The sequence below is a fragment of the Zootoca vivipara genome, chromosome Z2 (genome assembly GCF_965207765.1).
Source record: "Zootoca vivipara chromosome Z2, rZooViv2.hap1.1, whole genome shotgun sequence".
Classification (NCBI taxonomy): Eukaryota; Metazoa; Chordata; class Lepidosauria; order Squamata; family Lacertidae; genus Zootoca; species Zootoca vivipara.
This window is the reverse complement of record NC_142585.1, coordinates 28,789,924-28,809,047: the sequence shown is the minus strand read 5'-3', so window position 1 is coordinate 28,809,047 and position 19,124 is coordinate 28,789,924. Positions and strand designations below refer to the sequence as shown.

General features: G+C 42.0%; 1 protein-coding gene across 1 annotated transcript in view; it reads left to right on the top strand.

The window, feature by feature from the left end:
- The window catches only part of ZDHHC15 (zDHHC palmitoyltransferase 15), a 30,845-nt gene extending 12,448 nt beyond the window's left edge, over positions 1–18,397 (top strand). The window contains exons 2-12 of the mRNA XM_035113548.3: positions 2,920–2,946; positions 3,262–3,356; positions 4,818–4,938; positions 6,311–6,380; positions 7,074–7,106; positions 8,183–8,303; positions 9,113–9,245; positions 10,415–10,541; positions 10,817–10,926; positions 14,805–14,888; positions 17,241–18,397. Of these exons, the coding sequence (XP_034969439.1) occupies positions 2,920–2,946; positions 3,262–3,356; positions 4,818–4,938; positions 6,311–6,380; positions 7,074–7,106; positions 8,183–8,303; positions 9,113–9,245; positions 10,415–10,541; positions 10,817–10,926; positions 14,805–14,848 (881 nt within the window). The 3' untranslated portion in view covers positions 14,849–14,888; positions 17,241–18,397. The remainder of the gene's footprint in view (positions 1–2,919; positions 2,947–3,261; positions 3,357–4,817; positions 4,939–6,310; positions 6,381–7,073; positions 7,107–8,182; positions 8,304–9,112; positions 9,246–10,414; positions 10,542–10,816; positions 10,927–14,804; positions 14,889–17,240) is intronic.
- The last annotated feature ends 727 nt before the right edge of the window (positions 18,398–19,124 follow it).

Here is a 19,124-nt window from a genome sequence, read left to right as displayed (position 1 = left end):
TTTTGTGGTGCAGCACCTAAAACTTGATAAACTGGATGGGGTGCAATTTCACCGTTCTACGTAAGGTGCCTTTCCTGACGTACTTACTTGGAAATAAGTACTCTTGAAACAAATCAAATGTGCTTGTCTTAACAGCTGTTGTTGTCTTTGCTTTCACCTCTGTGTGGACCAATATCATCTAGATAAATGTGAGTGTGATTTGGCTGGGTAGTGAATCTTTCCATCACCAGCAAGCTTTTGAGAGCAGTATTGGCAACCATTTGGTCATTTAGTTGTTGTTTTTATTTTGAGTTTGTGTGATATTTGTATGCTGCTTTGCCAACAGCAGTGTTGAGTGCAAAATAATAAAGCGTTAAAATGAGCAAATAACATTTCCATTAGTATAATCAGCAATACACAATAGCATATAAGTAAAGTAAAAGTAAACAATTCACTAAGCAATTAATGCTTGTATTGACTCCAATACAAACTCACAAAATTCAAAAAGAATTAATCGGAAGAGGTTGCTGAGCAGCAGCCCCCTCCCAGTTGGCAGCATCCTCAAGAACATAAAAGAGCCTGCTAGATCCGGCCATTGAACCATCTAGTGTAGCATCTTGTTCTTACAGTGGCCAACCAGATGCCTGTAGGAAAGCAGCAAGCAGAATATGAGTACTGTACAAGAGAACTCTCTCCTCCTGTGGTTTCCAGCAACTGGCATTCAGAAGCATTGCAGACTCCAACTGTGGAGGCAGAGCAGGGCCATCATGACTGGTAGCCATTGATAGCCTAGTCCTCCATGAATTTGTCTAATCTTCTCTTAAATCCATCCAAGTTTATGACCATCACTGACTCCTATGTGCGCAAGTTCCATAGTTTTAACTATGCACCAGGGAGGAACTTCTTCACTCTCAGTCCCAGGCAGAAGGTTTTTTCATAAGTCTAACCACAAGAGTGCCAGGTAGAGTGCCTAGATGGAGCACATACAATCCTTTGCAAACAGAAGCACTACATTAGGCTGTTCCATAATTTAAGCCACAGTGGCAGGAGAGCTGCTCTCACAGCTCTGTCCGGTTCATTTGAACCTTATTGATTGAAATTGGGAGCGTGGGGATCAAGGTTAAGGACTTAGAGGTGAGATCTTTTGACCTTGGTGAATGTGGTCTGGTGTTAAAGTGGAATTGATGTTTAAAAATGAATAGTAGATCATGTTCATCTCCTATCACATACCCTTTCATCCTTCTGTGGATATTTATTAGCTCATCATTCACACAGTCAGGCAGGAATTGACTTATTTCAGAACATAATTTCTATTTAGTGATGAGAAATAGGACTGGACTGTAGTCACTGCATTTGGAAATAGCCAAATATTAATTCCTATTTTGTTCATTTGAGGAAACATGGCATCATGATAAGGTCAACTTTATTACCATTCAGCTAGCAAATGTCAACACTACTTCATGTAAGTTTATCTCGGGGGGAGGCAGTTTTTTGAGAAGTCATGGGGGCTGTAGGGATAATCATAAATGGAGGGTTCAAGCTGGGTAATCCTCAATGAATTACAACCCTTGGATTTAAAAGTATTTTAATTTCCAGAAGGGTAACAGTGTTTGTCTCTTGCAGCAAAAATTAACTAGAATCTTGTGGTGCCTTATAGATTAACAAGTGCATTAGGACATAAATACATTAGGACATCATGGGCATAAGCTTTCAGCCACGTTCAGCCTGAGCCTATTATATGTATGCATGTATGTGTATATTATTTATTAGCAGCCCTTCACCCCAAAGTCCCAGGGCAGGTTACAACATTAAGACACAATATTAAAAACAGTTTAAAACAACTTACAATCACAAAATAAGGTGGGCCCTAAAAAGATGCCTCTTGAGTGTCAAATGCCCAGAATAAAGGGTAAATATAGATGAATATATTCAGAAGCAATTCAGCAAAGGAGATCTGTGCAAACACTGTGAGGCATGCAAAGATTTCTTGATTAGAGATCTACTATTTAAGAGCGGATAGAATAGATATATAAAATAAAGCGTTTAGCATCCTAAGCAGCATAGAACTTCTCATTTATGGAGAATAATTGTATTCCCCATTATGTATGGGATTTCTAAAAGGTGCATGAAATGTTAGGAACTACCTCAGGACATTTTGCATATTGTGTAAAACATGTCTTTCTTTTCTCTTTCTTTTTTTACATTATGTTATGTTAATGTTAATTATTGCGGTACAGGTTTGCATTCATGCCACTATGTACATTCCCTTGTTATAATTGTTTTCTCTGTTTTATATGCATCATAAAATGAAATAATGAAATGTTTACAGAGAATAGAATATTCCCTGCTCTAGGGGTGATATTTATTTATTTATTTATAATTTTCATTTATGACAAATAAACATTTCAAACAGAATCACCTTTACATATCATATTTCAACTTCCTTCCTCTTTCTGTGGTTCCTTATATTTATTTTCCTGTATATCCCAATATAAATTTGTTATATTTTATTTCCATCCATTTCAGATATGTTTTCAATACTGCACATTTTTACATTAATCCTGCTAATGTCTTAATTTGTTAATGATGAGTTTGTAAATATTCAATAAATGATTTCCATTTCCCCTTCAAGACTTTGTTATCTTGATTTCTTATTCTTCCGGTAAGTTTTGCCATCTCTGAATATTCCATTAGTTTCTGTAGCCATTCTTCTTTTGATCTTCCTCCTTCCATCTTTGGGCAAATACCATTCTTTCAGCAGTGGTTGCATAAATAAATAAATAAATAAATAAATAAATAAATAAATATTTATATTGTTTATGTAACTCCAATCCTATAATTCCTAAAAGAAAAGTTTCTGGGGTTTTTTAAAACAAAAGTTACCTTAAACATCTTTTTCACTTCATTATTTATCATTTCCGTCTTTCTCTTCTCTTTCAGTGACTGTGACCAGTTCCATAGAAAAAGGTATGTGGCTGTTTATGCATTTTCAGTTGAGGGGTAAAAGAAGCTTCATGCAGCACTAAGCCATGTTGTTTAACACCATCATGTGTACTTTGACCTTTAGTGTCCTTTGCACAGACCAATTTCTCCACTAGGTATATCTTGCTTTCTTGTAAAACAGATAAATATTTCCCTGTCAATCACCTAAATTGAGGGAGAGTTCATGCTTTTTCATTTGTTCAACTCCCTAAAGTTGTCTTGGAAGCCAACCATTAAAACAAAGAGGGGGGGGAATGAGTGCCCCTCTATGTCTTCCTGATTGCTCTTTTTCTCCTTTAGTGGCCTACCTCACCATATTCCATGTGATCTTCCTGTTATTTATATGGGCATATTGGAAGTCTATATTTACTCCTCCACAGCAACCGGACAAAAAGGTAAAAAAAAAGCAGGGATGCTCTGGAGCAGCAAAGGAAACAGTTGAATCAAGAGTTAGTTCTGCTGCCTCACCCTCTTCAGCCTTAAGAATGTCTAGCCAAACTCAGGCAACACCCCTTGCCAGAGCCACTTGCTGCCCCCACAGTAGCCTGAGAGCAAACAGATCAACAGTGGGTGGGGGTGTGAGAGTGGGGGGAGGGAGGGAGAGAGATGCAGCATGAGATGATTAGGTATGTTACAAGATCCTTAAAAAAACCCCACCAGAACAGAAAGAGACAAAAATCTAACAGGTGCTGGAATCACATGTATTGATACCAATTACAATCTTTTTTTTATAATAATTTTTATTAATTTTATAAAAAGAACACATACAAAGCATACAACATAAACTCTGTCCCTTCATTTTCCCTCCACCCACAGGCCCCCTTCTGCCACCAGTGAGACCCATGGGCATTGGGAAACAAAGGGGTCCATTCCAAGCTGGGTTTGACCTCCCCCCTCCTTTCTCCCCCCTCTACCAATTACAATCATCCCAATGTGATTCAGTCAAATGATTCTTTGTCGGGGGCTGTCTATAGTAGCTTACGTTACTATCACATAACTAATTATATTATAGTAGCATGCCTCTATGAAGTTAGTTATAGTTGTGTTATTATAACAAGTTGGTTGAAGCCTATGTGGACTCCGTGGCAACCATGTAAGTGTGCTAGATACATGGCATATCCTTGGTTTAGTCTTTGTCCTTAGTAGAGAGAAAGGTGGCCATAACCCTGTTGTCACGGTCTGACCACTTCCTGGTAAAGTTTAGACTTCTGACAACAGCCAAACCATTAGTGGTTAGGGACAACTCTGGATGGTCTGTCTCCAAAGACTAATGGAGCCAGATAGGTTCCTGGCTGTTCTGGGAGATTTCCCGGTGGACAGAGCCAGTGACCCTGTCAAGGCCTTGGTCTGTCAATACCATCACTCCAGTGCTGCAGGGCCCGCACTGCACCATGGTTTACTGAGTTGTGGCAGATGGCGGAAAACTTGCTCCAAAGATGACCAAACACTTACTCAGTCATACAACTCTGCCTGAGAAGTGGTGCTGAAGGCAATGGAGAACTACTTTGCTGCCGGCATCACCTTCTCGATGAACTGTCCAGCAGTTATTTCAGGTGGCCCCAGGGCTAACTGTACCAGAAGTGCTGGATGACACCACACACACACACCTCACCACCCTGAGCACCTGGTAGCATGCTGTGAGTGTGTTGCACTGCATTTGAGGGATAAAGTCACTCAGCTCTATAGTGCTTTAGATGTAGCAATTGTGCAAGCCCAGTCAAGGCGTTCAATTCAGCACCTTCCCATATTTTATGCAGTCAGTTTGGGGGCTTTGTCTTTTGCTTACCACTTAGAAATGCAAATGACTAAGTGGTATATAAATGTCTTAAATAAATAAAATCCTCTTCTTCTTCCAGTTCCACATGTCTTATGCTGACAAGGAGCGCTACGAGAATGAAGAGAGACCAGAGGGACAGAGGCAGATCCTTGCCGAAATGGCACGGAAATTGCCAGTGTACACGAGAGCAGGGAATGGAGGTCAGCTGCCTCATGAAACATGTCCTTGCCCTTTTGACCTTAAGAGCCTTAATGAGGAGGGAATCATATTAGTTTAAAAGGATTTCCTTTTAACTTTCTCTGTCAGTCTCCAGCTGCTGTATACATTCAGAGATCTAATTGGATTTCAGACTTGAATTGTGCTCTTAAAAGATCAGAAGTCCAATGGTAGAGTATGCACTTCACTTCCTTCAGGAAGGTCTCATGCAGGGGTAGGCAACCTAAGGCCCGTAGGCCGGATGCTGCCCAATCGCCTTCTCAATCCGGCTCACGGGCGGTCCGGGAATCAGCGTGTTTTTACATGAGCAGAATGTGTCCTTTTATTTAAAATGCATCTCTGGGTTATTTGTGGGGCATAGGAATTCGTTCGTAATTTTTAGTCCGGCCCACCACATGGTCTGAGGGACGGTGGACCGGCCCACAGCTGGAAAACGTTGCTGACACCGGTCGCATGGTTTTCTTTCTTTATATATATATTTATATCCCAACTTTTTCCTTAAAGGAGCACAATGTGGCATACACATTTCTCCCCCTCTCTATTTTATCCTCACATATGAGGTAGGCTGAGAAGTTGTGACTGGCCTAAGGTTCATTCAGTGAGCTTCATGGCCAAGTGGGGATTCGAACCACCACTGATCACAAGTAGACAATGAATCCATATTATGATCAATTAAGAAGCAGCTTGATTCCATAGATAGTCACCCCCAGATGTTTTGGACTACAACTCCCATCAACGCCAGCCAGTATAGCCATGCTGACTGGGGCTGATGTGAGTTGTATTCTAAAACTTCTGGAGGGCACCAGGTTGACAAGTGCTCCTGTTACACTTGAAAAAATTAATTGCATCCAGCACAATGTGGGACATCATGGCCATATACATGGCTAATTTTAGCCTTCTCACAACAGAATTTTATAGTTCTCTGTTCCTAGAAGCTAACAAGAACTGCCAAGCTCAGGACTGGTTGCTTTTAATAGTAGGACTTTGATTTGCAGTAAGCGAAAAGAAGTCTAGTTCAACCAGGTGGTCTAAAGCCAAAGGTGGTTTACATTTGTGAAACATGCAGAGCCCCATCACAAACATATTTTGTATCTAATGTTTGCTCTTTACTGAAGTGTTTAAATCTTTCAAGCTACTGTTAATGCCTTGATTGTCTTCATATCCATGCTTCCGATTTCATAGGACTCTTAATAACAAATAGCATTTATTTTATGCATTTCAAAACATCGATCAAGCTTGTAAAATCAGGCAGTATTATCAGAGGAAATTGTCTTGCTTAAAGCTGCCTATTGAGAGTGAGATTTGCTCACTCCCATTATGGCTAATGAAGGCGTTATGGGGTGTGCTCCTTTGCAGCGATTCGATTCTGTGATAGATGCCAGCTCATCAAACCTGACCGCTGCCATCACTGTTCGGTTTGTGCCATGTAAGTTTACCAGAATGATTTACATCACTATAACTCCACTCATGAAAGAGAAAGCTATCTCTTGATGCTTCAAGGAGAAAGATAGGGCAGTCATGGGTTTGTCTACATTTGGGCATCATTTTACTGTTAATCCGCTTTCCTCCCATTCAACCAGAGTAGTCCACACCCACACATATTTGAATTCGTGTATGAGGAAGAACTTCAGTATTTTCTGTTCATACTTTTCTGTTCTAATTTGTTGAGTCTATTTTGCCAGTTAAGTACTGACAGAGCATGCACATCCCTGCACCAACACCTGCTTGTTTTTGAATGAATGAATGAATCTTTATTTGTATCAGCCAGCAGCCAAAGCAATAAAACAATACGATATACAAAAAATAAAAGTAAAAAGTCAGTTATATAAAATACATATTGATCTTCCAAGAGAAAGGACACTGGCAGTGGCTGGGCGACCCAGAATGGACAATAAAAGAGGGGTGATAACCTCATTCCTCAAGTCTTTATAAAGAGTTGTTTTTTGTTTAAACCCCACCCCCTGGAAGTGCACAAAACCGCACACAGTCAGGCAGTTATAAATTCTCAGTATACAGTTTTTAATTTAAAAAATGTAATTCGAAAAAACCAAAGATAGTATTATTTCTGTTCTTTTGGTGTTTCCTTCATGGTGTCCTGATCTTTTCCCCCCTTTTACAGGTGTGTATTAAAAATGGATCATCATTGCCCATGGTGAGTGGCACCCCTTGAATTCTATCTTTCTCATGTCCTCCAGATGTTTTGGACTACAACTGGCTTCAGCCACAGTCAGCATGGATGCTGGGGCTAATGGGTGTTGTAGTTCTAAACATCTGTGGTGCACCAGGTTACAGGTGGCTACTGTAGAAAAGCCTCTGGTGATAGCTGGGATCCTTTGAGGACAGGTTTTCTAATGACTAGCAAAGACCAAGTATTACCTGTGTGTCTTAGTGCTTCAAATGACCAACTGTTATTATCTGAATACATTAATGCCATTTACTCCTGTACCAAGCATAGTGGGATATGATAGCCAACTGGGAAAAGTATTTGAAATTACTATTTGGTGGAAATACATGTCTCCTGTGCACCTGGATAAAAGATTTCCCAGTGTAACTATGGGAAATTGCTAACCCAGTTGTGTGTTTTTTAAAATAGGAAAGCAGGACCTTTTTGGTTGAACACTCCCCAGTCTGGAGCACATTTTAAACCAAATTTGAATTGAGTGTCTGTGGCACCCTGGGAATGAAAAAATCAAGTTGTGTTGTTTCTTAGGACTTTCAACCTTAATAAATAGATGGCTTGTGTTTTCTATAGAAAAACTGAGGTTGGAATATGAAAGTAAATGAGACTGAGATTATGCCCAAGTGCTGACGTGAAACTCACTCCCCCAAAAGGCAGTGATGACCACCAACTTGGTTGGCTTTTAAAGGGGATGAGACAAATTCATGGAGGAGGCTATCAATGGCTATGCTCTGCCTCCACAGTTGGAGGCTGCAATGTTTCCAAAATACCAGTTGCTGGAAACCACAGGAGGGGAGAGTGCTCTTGTGCTCTGGTCCTGCTTGTGGGTTTCCTTTGGGGCACTTGGTTGTCCTCTATGAGAATGGGATGGGATGTGGAATTAGAAGGGCCATTGGCCTCACCCAGCAGACTCTTCTTATGTTCCTTTCTTCTTATAGTTGGTCATGACGTTGATGGCACTCTGCAGTTATGTTCCTTTTCACTGCTTTCACTTTGCTCCCAGCCCCATTATGCTTAATGTGCCTTTTCCCCCCTCCTTTGCTCTCTAGGGTAAACAACTGCATTGGATTTTCTAACTACAAATTCTTCCTGCTGTTTTTAGCATATTCTCTTTTGTACTGCTTGTACATAGCTGCAACAGTCTTCAAATATTTCATCAAGTATTGGACAGTAAGTTTTTGAACCTGATTGCTTTCTATGTATTGGTTTTTTAAAACACTCTGGGTTCTAATATTAAAGCAGTGACCATAGCTCAGCTGGAAACACACGTTTGTTTCCATGCAAAAGGATCCATGTTCCATCCTTAGCATCTCCAGGTGGCAAAACCACTGTCTGAAAGCCCTGGAGATAGCCTCTTCCTTTAGAGCAAACAACACTGTGCTCAGTGGTCTGACTCCAATATATGAAGCCCAAATCAAGTGGTCTTCTAATTAGGCACAAGATCTGCTATCCCACAAAAGATTTACTGGTCTTTTCACATATAGGGTGGCTTATGGATGTAAGTCATATCCTGGACCTGGTAATTTTGTTTTTCTTTCTTAAATTCTTTTTTACGTTCATTGGGGAATAACTGAGAATATATCTCATTGCAGTAACAGGCTCTCTTCCTTATCTTGAGTCAGACCACTGGTGCATCTAACTCAGCTCTAACTGGCAGCAGCTGATGCGCTGTGTGTGTCTGTGTGTGTCTGTGTGTGTGTGTGTGTGTGTGTGTGTGTGTGTGTGTGTAGCACTTTGTGGCCATTTTTGGGTTGACTATTTTTGTGGTGATCAGGCTGAGCTTGTTGGGGCTGGTAGGGGTTCTAATTGCTTTGAATTTAGTGCCTGGTCAGTTTTAGTCTTGTTCTTTGCTGTTTGTTTAATAAGAAGAATAAGAATAGTATTATCATCATCGCTCCATGGCTCTTCCACAGCCGGAACTGCAAGATCGGTAGGAAAGATGTGCAAATCTGCTCACTTTCCTTTGCTTTCCTTTGCAGGAAGAGCTGACCAATGGACGTGCCAAGTTCCATATCCTTTTCCTCCTTTTTGTGGCAATCATGTTTTTTGTTAGCCTCCTCTTCCTCTTTGGCTACCATTGCTGGCTCGTCAGCCAAAACAGGTCTACGTTAGGTAAGCTATTTATTGTACCTGCTCTGCAGAGTTCTTTGGTTAGGAGCAGAGGGTGTTGGCAGTAACGGGTTTTGAAAGGACTGGTTTTTGCCAGGGAATGTTCTGCGGCTACTTAGGCAGATTTGAGAAATGAAGGGTGTGGAGCAAAACCACACCTTTTCTCTTGACAGATGTGCATCATTCAAATCCCTACTCTGACATCCTCTCATATGAGATCCTCAGCTGAGACTACACTAGGTGCTACGACCACTTGAAGTATATCAGGTGGCCATAAATTAGAGCAAGGGTGAGCTGGCCTCCGATTTGTCAGAACTACTTCATTTTTTACTGGAACTTCAAGATTTACCAAGTGTAAAGGCACACAGTTAGAATTTAAGGAGCAGGGTGTTTCTGAACTCATTCTTAGACCTAGAAACTGAGCTAGGCTCAGAGTCCTTTCAGACGAACATCTGCTCCTGGTTAACACAAGCTTTATTCAAGTAGTTTATAATATACATATGAAAAGCCTTGTTGATAAATCTTTATTGCGGTCACCAACCAGCACAATAATTTACATTACTGTACATCAAAAAGGGGGGGGGAGCCTTGTTGTTGTTGCTATTTTTAAACAATTGCAAGTTGGAAACTGTTGCTGAACTACTGCAGATCACCCAGAGGTCTATCAGTAGATCCCAGTCTATCTTCTGTTCACCTCTTCATTAGTGGACCTTTGTGACAGTGAAACCCAGTCTTTATTTTATTTTATTAAGTGTAATCCTGCTCTTCATGATTTTTTTTTTACCCAAGGCTACTGGAGTGGCTTACAGATCACTACAGATGTGACAGAACCTGCCTCCAGGCTTTACTGTCTAAAAATGCATGACACGAAAGGAAAATGACGTGAGGGGGAAGAGGAAATAAGAAAACTTATGTACAAGTTCTTAGGTACAAGTTATTCTGCTGAGAAACTGTGGTGGCATGGTTCAAGGGGTGGATAGTCCCAAAGTTGCCGGTCTCTATAATCTGTCACTCAAGGGGACACACCTGGTGCCCTCAGGTGCAGGAAGGATGCGTCTGAGTATGCAGAAACCACTACCATTTTTCAGTGGCCACTTTTCACTTCCAGAACTATCAAGTTAAGTATAGGAGAGTATGGTAATAAACAAATCACATTTTATTTTTGTCTGCAGAGGCCTTTTCAGCTCCTGTGTTTCCTACTGGCCCTGATAAAAACGGATTTAATCTTGGCATTAAAAAAAATCTTCAACAAGTGTTTGGAGAGAAAAAAAGACATTGGTTCCTCCCTGTGGTATCCAGGTAAGCAGACAGGAAGCTGCTGTCAGCCTAAGAGTAGAAGAGTGCAAGATCTCTACAGTAAACTACAGAACTAGACAGGAGAGGCTGTCAGACTTTCCTTTGGTGCAGGGGACAGCAGCAGCCTAGATCAAGTCTGTGTTTTGTGAACAGTTTTGTGGTTAAGAGTAGAAACAGAATCTGCTTTCTCCCCCTCCTCCTCCCCTCTCTCTCTTTTCCTTCCTTCTTCTGGATGGAGCCAGGGTGCCTTTGTCAATTTGTTGCCTTTGTCTCCACAGTCAAGGCGATGGACATTTTTTCCCAACAAGAACTCTGAGTGAAGCAAGGAATCCACTGCTAGCAAGTGAAGAGCAATGGGAGGAAGATGGATTGGACGATGATAACCTCGGTAAGGATGGGAAATGCACCTGGAACTTACTGTTTTGGGGAGAGTCACTGTGTTGCAACAGTAAGGTCTTGTGGCACGTTAAAGACTGACACAAATATTGCAGCAGGAGTCCCTATTTCATAAGGTGCAAAAACTGGACCGTGAAAAGGATGGATGTAGATATCCATGGATAAAGTAGGGTAGGATGGGATGGTGGCATCTGATGCAAAGTGGGATTTTGAAAATGAGTAAGATTTGCTTCAAACAGAAACCAAATAACAATCATCATTGTTATTTATCACTATTGCTTTTTCAATGTTTATGCCACTTTTTTTTAACATCAATGAGCCCAAAGTGACCCACAGCACAATAGCAGAAGCACATAGCAAAAGTGCACTCATACAGTACAAAAATTAATACCAGTTCATTTCAAAACATAATATGGCAATACAAATAATTCGTTGAAAATCTGAACATTATACCATTTAATATTAATTATAAAATAGGCAATACAGTTCATTAAAGCATGTATCAATTGATCAGATATGATAAGCTTTCCAATGCAGTCAGGTATCTACAAATAATATAACTAGCAGCTGGTTCCTCAGACCTGCCAAGTGCAGGAAATAGCAATCAGACTTTCCAGAGTCTGCAACAGCAGCAAGTGACCACTCATAATACTATGATGCCGTTCTTAAAGGCTCCATCAGGAACAGAGACATGGGGGTGGAGGGTTGATGTTCAGTGCCTGTCCCTGCACTCTAGGTGTTCCTGCTGCTTCTGAATGAGGTTTGGTTACTATGGCTAACCTCCCATTTATTGCTCTTGGAATCAAGAACAACTATGAGTCACACCCTCTGACCTCATTGGCTGCAACAGCAGCTGAGAGGAACTAGCCAGGCATACGAATTTAGAGCAGCCAAACAACAGGAGCCACTTCCATGAGCTGCAGGGAGTCCCAGCTGACAAAGTATCAGGGAGAGCTATGCAGCTGAGCAAATCTGACAGCAGGGCAAGGAGGCCAAGCACACTCCTTTGCCCCTCCTTTCTATGACCTAAACAAACCCTGCACTTCCAGTAAAACAACTTGGTAAAGTACAAAATTTATGCAGCGCGTAGTTAAACTATGGCACCCACTATAGGTGGAGGGCTTAAAAAAGGATTAGACAAATTTATAGAGATAAAGGCTGTAAGTGGCCACAAGCCATGGTGGCAATGCTCTGCCTCTGTAGTCAGAGGCTGTGTGCTTCTGAGTACCAGTTGCTGGAAACTGCAGGAGGGAACAGAGTGCTTTTGCTCTCCAGTCCTGTGTGAGTGCTTTCCACAGGCATCTGGTCAGCTACTGGACTAGATGGGCCATTGGCCTGATCTGGCAGGCTTTTCTTACTTTATGTTCTCCCCACATCCTTAAAAGCAGCTGTCTGGGAAGATTTGGGTACAATAATCTAATTCTCACCACTGAGGGCCCAGATTTCCTGATTCTCCATTTAAGCAGGAGAAGCAGCTGGAGAGAGCCAGGTGGTTTTTCTCTGTCTCCTGGTAAACCACCTTGCCCACTGTCAGACTTGCAGAGAGAACAGCATTGTGTTGGTCTTTTGAGAAGGAGCCATGCCTTCCACCTTCTTTCTTGGCCCTATTTTACCCTGATCCCTTTTCGTCCACATGCCACCCTCTTAGGAAGCTTCCCCACTTAGAGCTGCTGCAGCTACGCTGAGACTTGCATTGCTTTCAGACAGGCAGGCTAAGGAACAACTCAAAGACAGGCTCACAAGCTGTGGCTCTTGCCCTGTTTGCAGTATCACTAGCCTTCTGTGCAAACTGAGAGGGTGTCCCAGAATCCTTCCATCATTTTGCAGAAAGTCTTGGAGTTCCCTTTGAATTCACAGACAGGATGTTCCCATTCAAGGCAGCAAAGGCCTGCAGCAGACCTTGAGTGTCAAACCTTCAAAACTTTGCCAAATATTTTGCATGTGCCTAACACAGTAAGTAATAAGCTGCTGTCAATTCTTCTGGTACCGGTTTAATTTGTTACTACTGACTTTGTACAAATCTGGTCACATAGCTAGGGAAGGCCTGAGACTTTCTCCTTTGCTGCAGATTTAACCACCAGACTCTCAGAAGAAGTGCACCCAAGAATAGATAAATAGGCTCACCCCATCAAGGCTTCTCCTTTAGGCAAAAACAGTTACGGTAATCTAAAGAGTATCTGAATGCTTCCGCCCTTGTTCCTCTACTAGCATATCCAGCAAAGCCAATCAGTGGAGCTGCAGAACTGGTCAAGTTGTCTTCCCAAATCTCAGTGTCCTGGAAGCACTTGAAAGGGATTGTGGTAAAACTCCCCCCTTCCTTTCTTGCAAGGCACTCCTTCAACTCCACGTTTGTCCGCTTTCACATTGACATTATTCTGTGCTAGAAAATGCTCTGAAGGATGCTTCATTGCAAAATTTAATAATCTCATCTTCTCTGAGACTCGCACTTCGAACTCCAGTGCTGCTAGAGAAATGTACTCTCCTAGGATCTTGGAAGAATTGTTGAAGTGGCTGCGTTCAGCATTGTCTCTGACTAAGATTGTCATTAGTGCACCTGGATTGGGGCAACATCTTCTCCTGATGCTACACCACTTAGATTGCAGGAAAGGGAACTCATTACATGCTGTGCATGTGTATGTGTATGAGAGAGAGTGGGGTGGGTGGGTGAGGATGTCGCTAGATTGCAGTGCAGTGCACACACGCCTATTCAGTAGAAAGTCTCACTCAGTTCCATGGGCCTTCCATGGGTCTCACTCAGTTCCAGGTGAGAGGATGTGAAATTGCAGCTTAAGTAACTTTTTTATTATTTATTTAAAAGTGTTATAGTCCACATTCTGAGTAAAGCTCACTCAAAGCATATTACACAGCGACAGTAACAGGGGGGAAATCTGACAATAATGAAGTAGAACATAATGCAAAACCTCCTATAAACCTCACATCTTTAATAAAACCAGCAATTATAAATACACATCCAGTCCAAAGATAAAATGCTGCCCAAAGATAAAAGTTGCTGCTATGTTGCTGATAAATAATCCATGATTTGGCTTAGCATAATGTCTTAACCTGGATTTGTGGTTTGTTTTCCCCAAACTAACCATGTGCAGTGAGTCAAGAACAAACTTTGGTTTCTCCTCCTTTGCACATCCTTTTGTGCCACAATTTCTTATGTTTGGACAATGACTTCTAGGCAGAAAACCCAATTCACGTTTACTCCTGATTTAGCGGTAAACAGTGGGTTTCCCCAGGGAAAACAAGGGGACAAAAAGAACACCTCTTGGGCCTGTGCCTACAATTCTTGAACCAAGCAGAAGTGTGAATGAGCCCATGGTTTGTTTGGAGAGAAACCAACCAGGAGCCCAGGTTCAGATGTAATGCTAGGCCAAACCATGAGTTTATTCCAGGCAACATACCAGCAGGAGGGAGGGAGGGAGGGAGCAAAGTACCAAGAATTTCAGTATGCTACAGATTCACTTTCAACCAAAGTTTATTTTAAACTATGGTTTAATGTGATGTTTGAACCAGGACAATGTCTGTCTTCTCCCACATTTCATTTTAAGACTCGGCAGCTGAATGCAGGCCCCATCCATGGTTCCAACATCAGCCATTTTCGTACAATATTTTGCCTTATTGTGGATTTTGTAGCTTCCTGACTCTGCTTTCATAATTGTGGTAGTCATGGAAACCCATTATTGGGTAGAGTTGTGCCAATAAACAAAGTGGTGTTAGATTAGAAATCAGGAGGGTAACCCCAGACTTGAATGACAGCATGCAATTACTTTTCACCGTAGTGGTGTTTTGCAACATTCAGATTTCTGATGCTGTGTTTATTAATGTTTTATTTGGTGCAAATGTTTTTGTTTTACCAACTAGATTACAACCAAGGTTCTTCAATTTCTGTGGAAATGGATACGTAGCATTTTTGAAAGGCTGTTGGTACAAAACTCACACTCCCAGGTAATCATGCTATCTTCAGGTTAACCCCCACCCATAGTACCAGCTCCTTTGATCAGTATTTATTTCATGCATGTACATTTGACCTGGGTCTGTTGGGGGTTGGTGGTCTGTTTGCACAGTTTGAGGTACTCAGTCTGCCACTAACAGACCCAGAACCCTCCTCTTAGGATAGGATAGACATGGAAATAAGTTTTGATAAGAGTTTTGGTGGTTCAGATAAAGCTTGGTCAGTCAAAGTGATTTGTTAGCACAGAAGGCCTCATAGACGGAGGTGCCTTCTGCTCTCAGGAAGGCTGTTTTACATCTTTCATTAGAGCAGGGGTGGCTAATTCTCAGTTTTGGGGGCCTGATCTGTCCCTCCCAAGAAATTTTTCCTACCATCCCAAGACCCCACCAAATTTGGCAGTGGCAAAAAGGGGAAGGGGAGAAGTAAAATAGGCAAAGGACTGTGGTGGCATTGCCCAGCACAGTGATGGGGATATAAATCGCCTTCTCCGTGGACATCAGCTTGATCCTGGACTAGTCAAGGAGAAGGGGCTGTGTGTGCACATGAGAGCCTGTGCGTGCAAGAGTGGATTCTTTTGACCGCAACCATTGCTAGCATGTGGCTCTACTAGAGGGTTGGGCAAGGGCCAGAAAAAATGTTACCTGCCCCTGCACTGGAGCATTCTATGAAAAATATGCAGTGACATCCAAAGAGCTTGAGCCACATCTTGTGATGCATGAGAACTGCCACAGAACTTGTTACGGTACTGTGTGAACTCCTGCATAAGTGTATGTGGGACCAGCTAGTGCAGGTGTTCCGGATCCACCCTGAGGAATAATTTCCTATATTTTTTCATCAGTTTATATGCTGGTCTGGAATAATACGAGTTAGGTTACAGAACAGAAGTATGTATGTGAGCTTGAAGGAAGCAAACCATCCAGCCTGACAGCAATGCTTAGTGGCTATTGTTGATTGATTAGCCTGCTCTTGAGCAAGAACAACCCATGCCAACCAAATCATCTTTAAATGCCCCCAAGTTAAAAAGCTTATTTCTAAACTACTTAGTCCTGATTGATCCTTTCAGTAGGAACTGTGCAACTTTCAGTGGCTTTCCAGATAAACCAGTGGATTTCTCAACCCATAACCAGGACAGTTGTGTTCTTGGAAGATATGGGATAATAGTCTATTTTAGGAAACTGTGCCTCCAGCTGAAAGCATGCATTGACTCAACAGACAATTAAGATCTCATTTGGAAAACCTTCCAGCAAACTAAACTAGAATTTTTTTGCTTTAGAACTGGAGAAACTTAACAGTTGGGGATGTGTTACTTGTGAACGTCCTTTGGGTGGTTTTATATAATAACTTCACTGTAATTGTATATAAGAACACAGAGAAATTCTAGTCAATGTTGTGGTTTTTTTGTGTTTGCTTTTGTGGGCAGAGGAAATACAACCTCTGATTTTCGGCATCATTTGCAGGAATAGCCTTTCTATGATTCACTTCAGGAGGAGCCTTTTCCAGGCATGCCACAAGTCTTCAGTGTTCCTGTCACCAGGCTGTGACAACCTAAAAGCAGCACTAGATAATAAAAAGAAAGTGTGGCTTATACCAAAGCCAGTAACCGAATGCCTGCTTGCCCCCTCTCCCCCCAGTATCATAATAATTCTCAATGCATGATGGGATGCAGTTACATCAAGGTCCCCCATCCCTGCCAGCAGAACTCAGTGACATGGGGAAGAGTTAGGGAAACAGATTGTGTCAGATGTTTGCTCAATGCTGTGGGTTGGGTACAGGAAGAAATGTGTCTCTTTTGATAGCAGCCAGATATTCCCTGTCTTGCCTGTCTCTGTCCTAAAAGAAAAGCCATTTCACAAAGTCCTGCATGCTAAGGGGGCACCTTGTTCCTGCCATCTTCCTCTCCCCAACTAATTGTTTGGCTCTGCAGTACCAATCATAGAATTGTAGAGTTGGAAGGGACCACAAGGGTCATCTAGTCCAACCCTCTGCAGTGCAGGAATCTTTTGCCCAATGCGGGTCTCAAACTCATGACCCTGAGAATAAGAGTCTCATGCTGTACTGACTATGTGCAATGAAGCTTTCCTCCCAATGTAGCTTAGCAGCTTTTGAGAAGCAATTTTCATTTGGGTTGTAATGGGGGAAAGGGTTAAACTCCTCTCCCTGTCTGTCATGTTACTGATAATCCGTCCCTCCCTGGCACAGCTACAGTATTTGCATTTTTTTTAATGCAAAGGTGCATCTAATGTTATGCCTAGTTTTGAGGTTAAGAGGAGAGAAAAAAATGATTTCAACCAGACTCATCCTTATGCCTTTCTCTCTCCCCACCCCCCTCCCCCAATGAATTTCAGCTTCCTTCTATGATGGACATTCATGGGGAAGAAAAGGAAAGGAAGCACATGGATTACCTGCGGAAGGGTCATAGTCTGGTGCCAATCCTGGCTGTCTGAAATGGTTCTTCAGGATACTGATCTGGTGTTGGCTCCAGGGGTTCCTACTGATTATTGACTCTTGAGCAAGGGCAGCTTTGGCAGATTAAGGCCATTCAAGACCTTTTACTTTTTTATTTCTTACCCAGAATAAGCGAGAACTCTTTGTGCAAATGCATTTCCAAATGCCTTAATGGCAGTTATCTAAGACCCTGTATTTCACAATATTTTTCATCTTGCCAACTTACAAGAATGGCTCTGTAACAAGGAGTAGATGGCTGGTCAACTGGACTACTTGTACAAGTGCTTTCAAGCAGGAATCATGGTTGCCAAATCAGGTCTTATTGTTAGAAACCCTGGCAAGTATGCACTGCACGTTTAAGGCTTTACGTATCTTCTCCCTGCCCACAATACCCCCTCCTACTTTTTAAAAGCCTTTTCTTTGATTCTGCTAAGAACATTGGTCCTTTTGGTCTAAGAAACACACCCTTTTTGGTGTGGTGTAAACAAAACAAAAAAAACCTTCAAGCACAATCCCTGTTGCAGATGTCTACCATTTTAAAGGGACACTTTCTTTTCTAAAATATTGGGCAGGATCCTGACATGGAACACCTCCCTTTGGCCTGTACAACAGTGGCCCAGTACTCCTTGAAATGGTCAGCCTGTGCCTGAACTGCACCACTTCGGACTGTAGGGGGAACCAACTCTGGTTCCTTCCAGATCTTTTGGACCATGACTCCCATCAGTCGCAGCTAGCATTGGCCAATGAGTGTTGTAGTCCAAAACATCTGGAGGATCCCAGGTTGGCAAAGGCTTCTAAGTCTCTCTCCACATAGAAAAGTGTCATGCTGGGGATCAGTTGTCTAGACTTCTTTATGTAGAGGGAAACATTTTTGCACAGAGAACCCTTCAATCATGTGAGCCTCCAGCAGGCACCACTCAGACACAAACCAACATTGCTGACTTTTCAATACTTAGTAGAAAGAAGGGGGATGGGGAATGATTATTTTGCAGTGAGCAAATGGGACTGAGACTCTTTGTTGAAAAAATAAAACCAAGAATCTTTTTTTCATAACGTTTGACAGATGTGCTATTAGGTGTGGTGGATTGGGCTTGGCTGTCTTTTCCTTTTCTAATTATATCTGATATAAGAACCGTTTTTAGTCTTAAGGTCCAGCCAACACAAGACATTTTCCTGAGACTTCTGTTGCTGCATAAGTGGTGAAACTACAAGCATTGGGGGGATGGGGGACGGGACTGTGTGGTAGACACAGGGCATCCAAAGGATATCATAGTATACACTTTGAACTGGAGTCTTAAGCATGTGTACCACAGAGGAGTTTGCACAGCTCTCTCCCTCAAGAGCAAGGCATTCCTTTTTACACATCCTTGCTAAGAAGCTGGGAAAAGAAATACTTCACCATTCCTAAAGTGTTGTCTCAGTATGTCTTCCATTGTTCCTCCTTTTTCAATGGTCATATTTATGGGATCTCAAATTCCCCACTGCCCCAGGTGGGTAATGTGCAATTCCTCAACCTTGCCCCCAAAAGTGAAGATGACCAACACAGAAGATGAAGTATACCTCAATCCCACTGAAATAATTTAAGCTTGTGTGTGTTTTAACCTTATTGATTTCAACAGCTGTGCTTTTCACGCAGCTCATAGTTACCCTACGCAATTCACCACCGTAAGGCATAGCAACTGTAATTTAGACAAATGCATGGACAATAAGGCAAGCAGTAGCTACTGGTCATGGTGGCAGTGTACCACTTCCAGTATCAACGTAATCATGCCTGTGAATGCCAG